At 37.8% G+C, this 15,972-nt stretch overlaps 1 protein-coding gene across 2 annotated transcripts in view; it reads right to left on the bottom strand.

Annotated features, from left to right (window-relative positions):
* The window catches only part of LOC116166224 (neprilysin-4-like), a 95,270-nt gene that overhangs the window by 10,180 nt on the left and 69,118 nt on the right, over positions 1–15,972 (bottom strand). The window contains exons 7-13 of one of the 2 annotated variants that reach the window (XM_031481089.1): positions 9,911–10,018; positions 9,669–9,813; positions 9,404–9,618; positions 3,945–4,121; positions 3,795–3,898; positions 3,690–3,748; positions 3,585–3,633 (exon numbers count right to left, since the gene is read on the bottom strand). In XM_031481089.1, the coding sequence (XP_031336949.1) occupies positions 3,585–3,633; positions 3,690–3,748; positions 3,795–3,898; positions 3,945–4,121; positions 9,404–9,618; positions 9,669–9,813; positions 9,911–10,018 (857 nt within the window). The remainder of the gene's footprint in view (positions 1–3,584; positions 3,634–3,689; positions 3,749–3,794; positions 3,899–3,944; positions 4,122–9,403; positions 9,619–9,668; positions 9,814–9,910; positions 10,019–15,972) is intronic. The other variant, XM_031481090.1, reaches the window with a different exon arrangement.

The following is a 15,972-nucleotide window of genomic DNA, read 5'->3' as shown; positions in this document are numbered from 1 at the left end:
ATAAGGTGCAATTAACAATTATTAACACTTTGAAAGAAAATCCATTTCAAGTTTCTACGCCATCAATACACTTGCACTATATGTGACGATAACAGAAATTGAACGTGGGAACACCCTAGAATAATTAATTGATTGATTAATTAACGGCTTCTCCTTTTGAAGGGCGGAAAATCTATTTCGCATTTCGGGATGTGATGATGTAATACGGCGCAATGAAACAGTTACCTGACGTGCACCTACTTACGGGTGCAATACCTACCTCATAGAAAAAATTCATGACAGGTATGCGACAGGGAGAGGGACTCTTTTGTAAACCCCTTTTTATGGCGGAAATTACTACACTTCGATTTCGCTTCATCACACCTTAAAAATAAATTATCGCACCATTTCCGCATGTGCCCAATATTCAATTTGGGTTTCGTCTAAAAGATTATCAGAATTATTGAAATTTCTGCAAATTGTAGGTACATAGTACATACAGAGCGGTCCACATGTGTGTAATAAATTCATTTTTAGAGTATTGTTGGGAAAAACCTGAAGCAAGACGATTTTTATAGTAAAGGTAGTATGAAAATATTGCTACCTTCTAGTACTCCATCATTTTCCTTTTGCGAGTGCCCTCTCCCCACACTCCGTTTTCGAGATATTAGCACATGAAGTTTTCAAGCTCATCGACGGATGAGCCTCGTCGACATCTATTCCATTATATCACTCCCTCTTTGTTATTCACATTTGAAGGTTAATGGTTTCCGAATTAATAGTAACCGGCTAATGGCCTGGGAAAATTACTAGCGTCAGTCTGACGAGCGGTAATACGATTTTAATAAGTTTTACGTGGTCAAAACAGCTAAATCAGGATGACGCAGAATAATATTACGCAGCTTCGTGAGAATTAAAAATAGCCGTGGGTTTTGATTGATCGCTCTAACGCCCGCGCAATTCGGTGGGTTAAATGAAGCAGATTGGCTAATGGTTAAAGATTTAACTAATTGACGTCATTTTGGGACGTGGTGAAAAAATTAAAAGAGGCGTAGGGACACGTTTCAAGTTACATTTAGAGGGAGAAATCCCTCTTGTACAAAATAAAAGTTATTTCTACGACACTGGTCAAAATTTTACTATAACAATTAATTTTATGTAATAAAATAATTATCCCATACCTAGCTCAGTTGTAAGTAACAATGCAAAAAATTGAAAATAACATTTATCGATGTTTTCTCTTTTTGAAAAGTAGCAGCAATTTAGAAAATTTGATGGTCGAACCCCGTCTACAATACAAACGAACCTTTTCTATCCAGTCACGAATTAATGGTTATTTAACTTTTTATCGGTTGCCGTTTAATGTATACACAAGACAGATGCTCAGTTTTGATTGACCAACTTGTAGCTAGCCACTCCAAATATAGCGCAATTAATGTTTTGCACCTTGGACCTCAACGCTTTCCTGGCAACAATTTATTGAAATGAGAACACCTTAATCCCATAATACTAAAAAACGAATTTGTTCGGTTACGCTTGAAGAGGTAACACCTGCACCATTCACGGTTGAAAATTATATCAGCCGGCCGGTAGACTCCGCTAAGTAATTTAGTTAGCATAAATCAGCCACTTTTGATTAGTTTACTTCGTCACAAATTTAAAAAGCGCCCCCTCCCCCATAACGTTTAATTGAAAACAAATCTTCATGCGATTGACGTACACGCATGATTGGCCTTGAAAGCTTGGCGAAGAATTTCGTGTTACGTGATCTAAAAATCGTTACGTTCAGTAGACCTACGTAACGTAGGTCTGCATAGAAAATTGTTTACCTATGTACTTGTCGAGCTCGAATGATGGAACGATTCCAACGAATCCCAAGCATTCACGCTCTTTTTATACATGTGAAGACAGAAACACCGTCTCTCATTCTCCGCCACGACGGTTTTTAGAACCGGCAACACTCTTATCTGCTTGAATACTCGTTCTCATCTTAACGCGCTTTATTTTCTCGCATGTTAGTTCTGTTCCCTTCCCTTCTGAAGCGGTACAAGTATAAAATTTTCTATACAGGCAAATGTGTAAGTTTAAGAAGCCTAAAGCGACCACCTGTTACACGGAGAGGTAGCAGAATGGTATTCGGTTTGGGACCATCAGGGCGTCAATTGCGTGGGTAAAAATAATAGTTTTTATTTTCGACCGTTCTGCGAGAAGCTGTCTTTCTTTGCGAATTAGATATTAATAAATCCATATTATGAATTCGGCCGTTAATATTGGGCAATTTTTGTTGTATTAACTCAGTTAGAAAAAGCAAGTTTTGTATCGTTAAGTAAATTTAATTAATGAAGTTTCTAGCTGAGTAGAATAGATATTTTATTTTGAATGAGGAAGATTGTTAGAAGACCTAATTTCTTGATTTAGCAATTTTACCTAATATACGTAAATATTAAAGATATTCGTACTTGTTTGCAAGCAAGTGGTGGTGGTCAAAGCTCTCCCCGAAAAACTGAAAAACTTCATGTTAAGTGTTACGATGAAGGGTATTACAACACCCTATTCGGATACTCCGTTTTTGAATAATCACATTTGAAATTCTACCTCCCTCTCTCATGTGTTTAACCTTTTGCTTTGATTAGAAAGAAGTAGCATTAAAATTTCAAAAAGATCACACCACCAATAAGAAAGATAGTTCTGCACATGCGCGCAATCCACCCGACTTTTGATATGTCTCGTAAGGCATCGACTTGCTTTTAATAGAAGAAGGCACTGCTGAAATTAAATTTTAAACCATTTATGGGTTTTTCCGAAAAGTGTGGGAGAAATGAGCTCAAAACCAATAGGGTAACGAGACACACTATAGAAAAAAAAATGCACGTGTTCGGGTTCGAAAATCGAAAAACATAAGGAGCTTGCCTTCTTAATATTCCCCTATACTATTATAAATGCGATAAACTAATTTTTTTTAATTAACAAAATCTTAAACCCATTTTTTTATTCCGAAGCTATTAAATAGCTTTAAAAGTGTATATTAGTTAATTTCAAGGTCACATCAGATCAAGGAAAGGGTGCTATAATTTTTTGTTATGGTGCGATTAAGCAAGGACAGTAATTTTAATCATAAGGGGTTGCATGGATGGATTACACAACTTCAGGAGTAGGTACGATACTTATTTCTTAAAGAAAAGTAAATTGCTATATAAGGGGGCGGTTGGGGAAACGTATCCAGAACACAGCGTAAAAGTATCAGGAAATGTTTAAATCAAATCTGTCAGTTTAAAAATCAGGGATGCGTGATTTCGACATTAGTGCGTAATTTACCTACGACCACGAAAAACGCGGACGACTTTAAAAGCTCATTTGTTACTGTGGAAACACTGATGATCTCAAGGCATCCTTCCGATTTTCGAATACTCAAAGCACATTTATAATGGGGAATAATGATCAAATTTGTTTAGTAATAATTATCTCATTCTCGCACCTTAGTAAATCGTGAATCTCTTTGACTTAACCAACGGTACATTAAACTCGATATCTCTTTAGAAGACAAAACCTATGGGACTCGATGTATGTTACGAAATAAAAAGTCAAAAGAGCTATTAATTACTTACGCAATTCCGTTTCCGTAAAAGGGGGGTTTTAAAATGCCTGCTGGAAATGCTGCAAAATGATTATGTTAAGAACGTTGTAATGTGTTAAAAAAATACTTGACCTACTAACTGAATTTAAAGTAGCCGAATAAAATGCGTTTACGGTCGTGGCTGTTGCAACCCATCTGAAAGCATCGCTTAAAATGCGGGTTTCAAATAATCGAGGGTTACCTGTTGCGGTTTGAACCTTTGCGTATATTTTCCAAGTTTCTTCTGACGGATGCATCCATGAGATTCAAATTCGTTTCAAAGAGATTTCCGTCGATAACGTGAACCTGAAAAGTACGTTTTAACGATAACGTTTTTATCCGATACGTATACCTTGCTGTAGTAATGATCTAGTTGTGTGGAATTTATAATCCACCCTGGGTATCCGACAAATGACCTAATTGCCTGAAGTTTTAATAACATTTTTTTACGGGTTTCCACGTCCATCCAGTTTGATTGATCTAAAGATCCCTCAAATGCGTGTTTAATATTTCGCAGCATTTGGAGTACCTGAAATGTACGGATGCAATTTATAGTTATAGGCAGCCACGTTTTATGTAACTCAATATTTAAACTGTTTGTATGCTCATATCACACGTAAATTCATATCACGTTTCAAAGTTCTCGTATAATGATTTTGGGTATGAAAAAAGGTCTCCCGGGATGGATTCTCAGATTGGTTGATTCCTAACGAACGATAGCATTTATGTCGGTGATAAAGAACTTTTCTTTGCTTCTCTAGAGGTCAACGTAAAGAAGTTATGAAATTTCGAGCCGTGAGTTCATGTTACAATTATGTCGATACTCGGTACTTGAAAAACGTCGAGTTTAATGTAAAATTTATTGTTACAACTCTCGATGTTCACAAAATTTCCGTCGAAAATCAACATTTAAAAATAGGCGAAGTTTAAAAGCGGGAAAGTTGCCTCTGGTTTGCAGGTCTGTATATATAAAAAAAAATTCCACAGTTGACTAACATTCTCCACATCGTTTGATTTTCGTGAATTCTAGTTCAATTAAACAAACCGACCAAAAAGAACGCAACAGTGTCGAAGCCATTTGAGAAACGAGCATTATTTGTCGTTTACCTTTGGTGTACGTCGTCCCAATTTCAAATTGGGTCAGTATAGGTGTTTTTGATGCTAAATCGCATCGTCTAAGTAATAGCACTAGGAAATTTCAGTTACTTTTCGATAAAGCTCACGTGTCTATTATCCTTTTTAGCGCACTAAAACTAAAAAGTGCACTTTTAAAAGCTTTAATTTGTCTGTCTGCCTGTCACAAAGGCTCCGGAACTACACCACTTACAGACTTGGTATTGGTGTCATTCAATCAGAAATTAAAAATTATTTCATGTCGGGCATGAAATGTACATATGGGCTATTAAAATCTAAAAAACAAATTTGAAAGTGAACTCTTCGCCTCTTGCTCACAAGCGGCTTAACGAATTTTTTTATTACAGATCCTTCATTAACATATCCTAATAGAAAATTTGATTTTGAATTGAAATAAGACCATTATTTATTTATAAAGGTGCAAAACCATAACGTCAAAACGTAAATATTTAAAATGGTCAAGAATTTTCGAGCTGGTGCAGCGACCACCTCTAGAAGACACTTCAAAAAGGACAGTAAGCATGGGAAATATAGAAAAGAACTGAGCGGAAAACGTTCTTGTGGGATAATGAAGATGACACTTGCTACCAAACGCCGAAATGAAAAGAATAACACAAAGAAATAGAAATGCAATAGCTACAAACTAAAAAAAAATTTGGAACATACATTAACGGAAAGGAAAATGAACGTGTACCAGAATTTAAGAACAACACACTAAATCTACTTGGAATATGCGAAACCAAGAAGAAAGGCAGAGGGGAAATGGGGCTGAAAAACGGACATGTACCTATCTACAGTCAAATGTTGGGAAGAATGGTCAGGAGCAATCGAAAACGTGAAAGTGAGACTTATAATACTGGGAGATTTAAATAGTGGGGTGTCACGAAGAGTCGCGTGGATTTCAGATGCCATCGGTTTTAGTTATAACCAGAGACTTGTTATAACTAGACGGCGCGTAACGTAGATTTTACTATAAACGCCTGTTGTCAAGATAGGATAGGCAACCAACGGTTCATCGCGGNCAGCTTGCTTTAGCCATGTTTATTCTAAATTTTAGTAGCAAAAAAAGATAACATATAGCTGTTAACTGTTTTAATCGAATTTATTGGTATTTTATTTGAACTAAATTGGTATATAACTGCCTTACTCTAGTCCTAATTTGATTTATATGTGTATTTTGGTGGTGAACACGTATGGAAAAATATACTCTTAAAACTAAAGATGTAGGTAGTAAGATATGATTATGTAGCGGATTTTGATTCAATATATGCCTATTCAAAAACCCAAATGGGCTGTAACTGTTATTTATTTTTCTTAGACTGCTGATAACCATTTTGTTTACAACGCGGTGTGGTGTGGATTGAATGAAAAACCTGAACACATTTTCAGCAATTTGGAAAATTTTTAATACATCGCTTGATACGTACAACAATCCTCCACGATTTTTTCTAGTTAAAAGCTTTGAATGACTCTCTGATGCGAATATCGCATCTGCACATATGGAACATTTAACAGACTTAGCTATTTTTTTTTGTAGAAAACCTGAAATATACTCAGTACCAGTACCTAAGTACTTATTTACGTCTATACCTAATAGGCAAATTGCCGTTGTCTTGCTGGTAAAGGATGTCGAATAGTTCTACGTTATTTTAAGTGAATGGGAAAGTCGAAAACGCTCGGTATTGCATTATTGTTTAACACCTTCGTAGGTACCTTTCTAAAATCGGCTTCATTCCCCGCAAATGCACTATGGTGGGAGTAAATTTTTCTCTTCGAATGGATCTGATCCATTGGCCCTTTAAACTTTTATCCGTTGAAAATCAGCATATTATTTAAAAATGTATCGACAGAGTACATGTTGATACGCACAAGTTAACCTAAGTTTATTGGTTTATTCTCAACAGAAATTTATCTGTTCACTAATTCGAGCTAATCACGAGAATGATTAATGAACGGAACATCTAAAATAACAGCTTATTGCAATATAATGTATTGCATATCATCTCAGAGATTTTTGCCCCGCGGTGCATTGTGTGTTGCATACTGTGTCGACAACACCTTAGATACGTTAAGCGCAGTCTAGTTATAGCAAGTCTCTGGTTATAACCAACAGATTCCACAAACATTCATCAGTACACTAGGGAAGTGAAGGATCCATAGATTATATGCTAATAGTCAGACATTTATAGTGACCATTATCTAAGCCATCTACAACAAACATCATGTGCAAAGTGCAGAATTCTTTATCTTGGATCTTCACACGTTCTCTGTCTTTCATTCTCCCTGCATCCTTTGATCGTAACCATTGAACAAAGGGGGCCAGAGTGAGCATCCATGCGTAACTCCTTGTTTGGTCTCGAGCTCAACTTGATATTTCCTACAGTCTTTCAATTACCCTTTGATCTTTTAACTTTATACCAATATCCTACATCCTACCTTCTCAAATGCCTTTTCAAGATCTATAAAGCCTATGAAAGACCAACATAGCTTCTCTCGTACCTCTCCCCTTCCTAAACCCTAACTGATCATCAGTCAAAATATCTTCTAGGTATCGTGATGCATTTCCTACAATCCGACGGTAGTTCTCCTGTGGAGCAGTTCATCATGCACTTTATCCCCTGCCGCTTTGATTAGTTCCTTGATCAAATTCGTTCCTCAAAATGTATCGCCCACTTCCCATTTTCTTTCCAGGCATTGCATTTTGTCCTACTTGCCTTCTCGAATTTTCTCTCCTTAATTGACATATCCACTTCCTTAAAACGGTCTTCCAAATACTTTTTCTTTGCCTGTTTATTTAATTCCTTATTACGCTGTACTTTCCTTCACCTTCCTCTGTATGGTTTTGTTTCAACTTCCTTCCTTTCCTCTGTTATCCAGTTTACTAGTTTTCAAGTTCAGTCATCTTTCCTCTATTCTTGTGATCACAGATATATTTGACTATTTGCTACAGGTCACTCTCACTTCCTTAGATCTTAACATCTCTAAATCCCATTTGTGACCAGTTTTCATTTTCAGTCACTAAATTAGGGTCACTGTTGACATCGGGCCCTGTAAAAGCTCTACAGTCTTTTATTTGGTTTCTAAATCTTTGCTTGACTAGAATATACTCGGCTTCGGCTATCACCTGGAGTTATCCAGGTGTACCGTTTCCGAGTCTGATTGCATGCCACTAATCTGTGCTGCGATTAAGAAAACTGTAAGTAATTTTAAGTGACGCCCGTCTGCGTGCGAGGTAATATGTCCAAATAAGCTTTGTGCGCCTTTCTTTCTTACATGGATTTTGTTTTAATATGTGTTTCCGAATAAATTTTTGTCATTGTCAAAAAAAAAATTATCGGAAATCAAAGAAGACATACGAAGCTCATCCAGACGGTGTCAAACAGTTCAGTTAGAAGTTAAGGAAGTTGAAGTACAACGGTGTCATGAAGAAATGGAACAGGAGAAAACGATTGCAGTTTATAAGCAAGTTGAAATGCAAGAGAAAGAAGAAGTTCAAGTTCAGAAGGAGCAGAAGATTAAAGTACCCAATTGCTTTATTTCGGTATTCCCAAAACCAGAACTCAACTGCGTAACGAAGCTAAAAAAAGAAAGGTTTGTTTACGTTTTTACGTTGGAAAGGATAAGGCAGAGCCAAGAGTCTGAAAATTGGAAAATGATTTATTATTAAAATAACGGGCATGAACTGAACGTATTGAGGAAAGAGTAACTGAGAAATCACCGGATTATGGTGAAATGTTTGAAAGTTCCCCAGAGAAGCTATGGGTTAAGTTAGATGGAGGGAAGGAATGCAAAAATGGAAGAACGTTAGAAAAAACGGAATGAAAATATTCGTAGAACCCACCTGACTGCTGCGGACGTCCAAGATCCACCGATAGGTTGTTGGGAAATTGTGTTGTCGTCAGTTATGGGTGTGTTCGTTTAAGTTCGTGTTAAATAGACCAAAAATCTCAACGGATTTGTGTTTATTTTAAGGGGATGTATTACATTTTTTTGGATGTTGTGTTCAATTTAGGAGGAGAATAATGTTGTGTAAAGAATTGTTAAGAATTTACGAAATTTTATTTGTGTCACATTTGAAAAGTTTATCTCATGTTTTTCTCCGGTCCTAGATAAGAGTTGCGTTATCTCTAAGAAATGAATTAATTTTTGTAAACAGGTGTTTGTCGAAGGTCCGCTTTAGATAAGGTTTTGAGTATATTATATGCTCGGAATATAATCAAAGAAGGTTTCACAAAAATTGTCAAAAATTACTGAACTAAGAATTCCAGAAGGTTTCCATGATTTTCCACGACCTGGTGATGGTGTAATGGTTAGGCAGTTAGTGCACTTTGCACTTGAAGCAGAACGTGCGTTGTTTATAACTTTCATTCCAAGCGGCCGTTTTTTATTCCAACACCACCGTACCAATAATCACGATTCAGTTTCGGCGTTTAATTCCATAGAGGTGCTAAATGTACTTAACATTAAGCATTCTAGAACCAAAGAGGGTGTAATAAAATTTGCCTACCGTCCGACCAAAAGGGGCACAACGAATAAATGCCAAGTTGGTTATGGGGAGAAACAAAAATAGGAAGTCATAGAGCAGGGCATACAGGTGGGCACTATAAGCGCCATCCAAAGGCCGGTTGTATAGGTCGTGGATATCACACTCAAATAAAAGCAAATTATTGTACTTACCTTTTGAATGTAGGATCTATCAGGTTGTGAGCGTACGTACAAATAACTCAACGCAAGCCCAAAATGTGCGTTGACGCTGGTGACGCACGTTTTCCATTTGGGTGCTCTCATCTGGACGCCCAGAATTTTCTGGGTAAATTGAAAATTGAGTGCGCTGTATTTTTCAGATATCGTAGGCGCAAGTCTCGAAAATACGCTCCACCAGAGAAAGTTTACTGAAACGTTTTACAGAGTGACGTTGCTCTTAACTTAATTTCATACTCACGTAAAATGTTTGGGCTCGTATTTTTAATAAGCCTTGCTACTTTTTCCATATACGGTAAATCAAAAAGTATTACGGTATCATTATGTGGTAATAAAACGACGTTTGTGTCTTGGAACACTACGTCTAAGTATCTGGTCCAGTTCATCTGCAAAGTAAAATTATGTTCAATTTCAGTTTAAACGTAGGTAAGATATCGGTTCTTTCTTTAAATTGAAAATACCGGTCTTATAAGAAGCCCTTACTGTCCTCCACGTATGGTTATCAAAGCCTGGTCCGTTAGCGAGTTCAACGAGTGTGACCTCATGAAAAAGGTAGCCGGGACTTCGGCGAATCTCTGTCGGGGTCATAACCTGCACAAAATCCTGATTTACTATCCATTCAACCACCCACCCTTATATTTATATGTTGACTGGTGATTTACAGAGTACGTGTTTTGCATATTACGCTCTAGTTTTGTATTCTAATTCCTCTGTTAACAGAGCGTATGGGAGTTATCGTAGTACGATTAATTATACCTTTAATAAGGGAGCAGTCACGAATTGAATAGACTCAATAACTTCTGATATTAAATTGACTCATTTTTATCCCACGTTACAAATAAATTGCTTCGATAGCAATATTGTACAATATTAATTAACAGTGTATTTCGTGTTTTGATATCATGGATGTATAATTAATTGCAATAATTATTGTTGTACGAAATAGGGATTTTTATCTGATATTACTCATTAAATTGAACAGAAACTGTGCTGGAAAATTGGGATAATGTCAATAGTGTAAAACTTTTTCCAACAGTGATTATTTATTCAAGGCGCTTTTATCCAACGATGTTTCACATGAAACAGCTAATAATTTTACAGTGTATAATTGGTACGCGGATAAGCACCCTGAAGCGGAGCAAGAAGCTTTTCGATTTTACAACTGAATTCCAAACCTGCGCTTGTAAAATGCAATTAAAATGCTATATAGATTCATGTTAATGACCACAGACACGCTTGTTCCGTTATGAAATAGTTGTTTAAAAAAACTTGCAAAATTCACCGGGATTGTTCAACTCCATATTTGCGTTTCAGACTAGCACGCCCCTTCGGGATATTTTGGGTTTCACCGTGCAAAATGTATGAAAATAAAATTGGTTAAATTGGGAAGCAATATTCTGATCGAGACAATATAAGAAAGAAACAAGTTTGGTCTTGGCCCATCACATTTCCGGTACTGGAGTTTTATGGTGTTTTCTTAGTGAAATCAGGATCGCGCACATTTCATTGAAAACGGCGGAAAACTTTATAGAAGATAAATTGTAGAGGACAAAATTTTACACAAGAAGGTCCACGACAACAAATGCCTATTTTCAACCGTTTGTAAATAATAAACAATTAAAGTGAGTGGGTGTAATCCAACCAGTAATTGAACTCCATTCAAAAAACCACTAAAAACTAGAACATTAAGCAGCAATCTGTATCAATTTTTGAATTATTTTTTCTTATCACGTACCTTATTTTTATTGTTCAAACATTGAAAATAATGAATCTGCCTATTTGTGAAAGAATATCTTTTTCAAAAAATTTCGTAAAATCTTAATTACATAAGTGAAAAAGTCGTTCTTTTTCCTCATTTTTACTACACTGGTCACTCATTTCCCATTTCGGTGGTCCAGAGCAATAATATGCGAATTGCGACTAACCATTCGGATGTTACACACCTGAAGGGCTTAAATGCGGACGTTGGGACCCGTTTCCTATAAACGTTAGCTATGGAACCAAGAGGCAGAAGTTGGTTTGGTGGCGTAATTTCAGGTCATTGGTTAAGTAAAAATATATGAAAAACATGCTTACCAAATTTTCGTTGATTTTTTTAATCAAAGCGTAACTCTTGGCAGTTGTTTAGAATATTGAACAGTAATATTATGCAAAATGAAAATCTTTATGGAAATGATGCTGCGTTTGTAACTTATCAGCCACCATACTCCCTTTTTTCCCAGCTTGTTCACGTTGCACTGAAGTTAAGAAGTTACTTAAAATCTGTAAGAGGCGGTACAAATGGCATTAATGCCAGAGCGATGCAATTACCATGGTATCGGAAAGCGATTTCCTTTTTTTAACCCTGCTGCTTGGAGGAAACGACGCTTTGACGCCGCCTTCCTTCTGTAACGGAGTGTGGATGGTGAATCCAGGATAATGCAATGAAGTCAGTGTTGATGCCACTTGAATCCATCTCGTGTGCGTGCTTCCTCTTCGTGTCTTGGGGCTGCAAAACAAGACTCTGCGAACAATTGACGAAGATGGAGAACCCCTTCCATGCACTCAGAGCAGCGGTTATAGGGGAAATTGCTACAACAATGGCAGCGAAAGTAACTTTAGTTTACATGGCCTTGAAAGTCATAGAGAGGTAGTCACAATGTTTTAAAAAGTTTAACTGTAACGTTCGTTAAGTTCGTAAGGTTTGATAGTTTGCAGAGTTACGTTTTAATTAAAAAATCAAAGAAAACATAGGAAGAATGTTTTCATATAAAGAAATTAGAAAATTGTTTAAACTAAATATAGTTTTATTGTCTTTTCGCTGCTCCGGGCCACAGAAATAGGGAATGAGTGGTCAGTGTACTAAAAATATGGCAAAAAGAACGACTTTTTCACGGTTTTTGGATTTTCCAGGCGCCATATTGGTAATTAGGCCCTAGGCATATGGCCCTGCAGAAGGTCCCCACATACTTAAATGTTAACTTTACCATAGAAATAAATATTGGACGCCCACAACAGGCCAGAAAGAAAAAGAAAGAACGAAAAACTTTGCTTTTTTGACGTTTTTAAGCGTCATTTTGGCATTTAGGCCCATAATATGAGCATGAAAGTGTGCCTATAAACAGTATCGCCATGTATACTAGATGTGATTCTACCCGTAAAGTACCCAAAACATTCAGGTTTTTCTACGATTTCGTAGAAAGCGAACACATACGCCCTTTCACTTTCTTCTTACAAGGATTCAGCTATTCACGTCTCCCTTTTTAACAAGTATAAATTGTGCACAGCTCTTGTGCAGATAAAGCGCATTTTTTAAAAACCGAAATAGTTTAGTAAATGGTTGCGTTATAAGGTAGTAGCCCGCTATATTTATCGATATTTTCTTTCTTGGTAGATGCTATGTAATGCAAGAAGAATCAAACCCAGAAATGCACCGAAATATTGCATTTCTTCAGTTTGCCCTTTGAGAGTAACCTACTTTCGTCCGACAAACTCTTTTCGAGATATTCGTTCTTAAAGTTTCGACGTCATCAAGAGATAATTTCTTCCAGACCTACCCTCTTCCGACAATCTGATAAGGAATCATTTATATCCGATTACGCTAGGAGGTCGAGGAGAAGGAGTATGGTTGATGGAAATTAATTCCTCTTGTTGAGACCTTTAGACCATTAGAGTACCATGAAAGATAACACTAGTTCTCCCCAAACCCCCTCTTTTGATAAGGAGTCAGAAAGAAGAGCGGTAGTTGGTAGAAAAGTACCGTTTGTTGAATACCATGAGAAATAAAATTAATTTCTACCCCCACCCCCGGCCATCTACCGATCTCGAAAAGTAGTTGTGCAGGAAAGTTATACTTTGTACAAACCAATTCATTTTGATGAGATCTTTCATTAGAATACCATGATGGATAGAGCGTGTGTTAACCCCCCCGCCCCCCACACATTTTCAAAAATTTTGCTTGGTACCACTAAGTGCTTTATTGGACGAGGGCACCTGGTGACGCCACCGGTGGTTGTCGCTGGTGTGCCTGCCCATTTGTTCTTACGGAGCCTGTTACATCACTAGGGACACCGGTGGCGTCGCCAAAGTTTGGTGTCCGACCGGTGTGTCTGCTCCGCGACTAGAGCGAACACCACGGGTGGAATAAAAAATCTCTGGCTGCGCTCTGCTGCCGTGACCAGAACTTGTTGATACTCAGCGACAATCCTTGGCCACCAGCCGTGTTCGGTCTGGTCGCGGGGCAGAGACACCAGACGGACACCCAACTCTGGGGACGCATCGGTGTCCCTAGTGTTATAGGTTCGGTAAAAACAAATGGACAGTAACTAGTCAGACTACCTCCTCGTCCAATAAGTCTAAAAAGTTCTTTCAAAAACAGCATTTTGAGAAATAATTAATTCATGAGACCCCCAGCCCCTCCACGGAATTTTCTGACGGTCTGGCATAACTAGATCTAAGCTACGTATTGGAAACAATTCCAGGTCTCTAAGAACATTCCCTTAAAAGGAGTTCAAAACCGCAGAAGTGGGTCCGGACGGACAAAACACAAACAATAGTATATTTTTTTTAATTCTAAAAAATGCGCTAAAAAATCAGCACATACAGTACGAGTAGAAGATCTTTTACACCTCGCGAACGATCTTCGACTCGATTCTAAAGCGCACCCCACATTTGAACACCTTGAGTATTTCAACCCTTCATCTACAGGGTATCCCAAGTAGGAATGTCAAAAAAATTGGGTAGTAGAGGGGACAAAAACAAATATTCTTTCAAAGAAACTGTGGGTTCACGACCCCAACGGTTCCAGAATTCGCGTTCGCCCTTTAACTTTCTTTCTTAGCAACAATAAGATACAGGAGTATGGAATAAACGGCTCTTGGGTATGTCTTTTCCGATTTTGTAAATTTGTTCTCATTGTCTACTTCAAATACCGAGATTCCTTAGTGTCACGTTAGAAACCTGGAGATATCAAAGCGGAGTGTTTTTGCACCTTCATCTCGGGGTCGCTATTCTGGGGTAGGTATTTTGAAAAACGTGGTTCAAAAAACCAGGGCGAATCGTTAATTCTATGCACACTCTTTTACTGTTCCCACATGCGGGATCGATGTGACACTCTACCGCACTCCCAAAATATCAACCTCCCTCATCCCACATCGAATCTTGTTCCTCTCCTTTACGACAAACATTCGACCACCTAAAAAAATGAATTACATCTTTATGGGCAGAATATCGTAGTCGAGATTTGAGTTTCTCTAGCGTTCCCGAACTTAGTTACGCATCTGAAACACGCCTCATCTTATATTTTCAAAACGGCCTCTGTAACGACATTGTAATTTATCTGTACCTTTATCCCATGAGGGAGAAGGACGCATCAGCATATCCTGTGCGTTCGAAGCATTTCGAACCTCTTCGAAAACCACAAAAAGGACGCATTGTTTGTCTTAAAAATTCCCACTCGATTCCTAGATGCAATAATACGATCACCAACATAAATAGCAATTAAGGTCGATGCGGATCCTGATCCAATGCGATAAAGGATCACCCTTGGTGGAAGTAGCACCAAACGATCTTAAAGCATCATCAAGCTTAAAGTACCAACTTTATCCTGCGTGTTTCAGTGCGTACAGTGACTTGTTTAACCGACAAACTTTATCTCTCTCTTCGAAATCTTCACGCATTTTGCGCGGTTGCTTTCCGATCTCATTTCGATCTTCGGTTTCAACTACTCCTAGGATTCGTGAAAGATGTTTTTTCTTCAAACTTTCGTTGAGATAGGCACGCGTGATGTCTAGTTGTTTTACCCTAAAATCGAGTTGAGCGGCGATGCAGTTCTAATAGTTCCGATTCTGGCCACCGACGCGAAGTGCACGCCCGGTCGCTGGCTGAAACCCTGTGCTACCAATCTTCTCAATTGCTTACTCTTGGGGGTACATTTATTCCTCAAAACGATACGACTCTCACTTTCACGACCTGAAGGACTTTTTTAGCGTATTTTCCTTAAAGTGAAAAATCACTATTGGCTGCACTTTGCCGTCTATCCGTCTGTCCGTGACATACGTATGACTGAACCGATTTGGGCGATATGGGGCTCATTTGAAAGGGCTTGGTCCAAGGATTCCATGCATACAGACATTTTTCGTTTTGCGCATGCGCAGTGTTAAACATTTGGTTTAACGCATGTGCAATGCTAACTTTTTTATTTATAAAGATATTAAACTGAACCTTTATATGTAAACACTCGCCAATCTACCCCGGGGAGATGTTTTTATCATCCCTTGAAGTTAATAGAATTTTGTTTAAAAAGAATGTTAATTACGCGTATACGTAGACGTTCTTCCGCGATTTGGAAGAAAGAAAAAAAACGGCGAAAACCCCCGAATAAGATCGTTCTCTGGCGCCTTTTAAGCTTTCGGCCAAATTGTAGGTGCTTATTCAATGGTATTGTTAACAATTTGGCTTGTATGCTTAGCGTTGTAAATGCAAGTTTTAAAGTGTGCCCCTCAAGGCCTATTCTCTAGGCCCTTTTATTTAGTCAGTCGATACACGAATGTGTAAAATACGGCAGG

Source organism: Photinus pyralis, unplaced genomic scaffold (genome assembly GCF_008802855.1).
Source record: "Photinus pyralis isolate 1611_PpyrPB1 unplaced genomic scaffold, Ppyr1.3 Ppyr1.4_LG3a, whole genome shotgun sequence".
NCBI lineage: Eukaryota > Metazoa > Arthropoda > Insecta > Coleoptera > Lampyridae > Photinus > Photinus pyralis.
The sequence above is the reverse complement of the archived record's forward strand: the minus strand, read 5'-3'. Positions and strand labels throughout refer to the sequence as shown.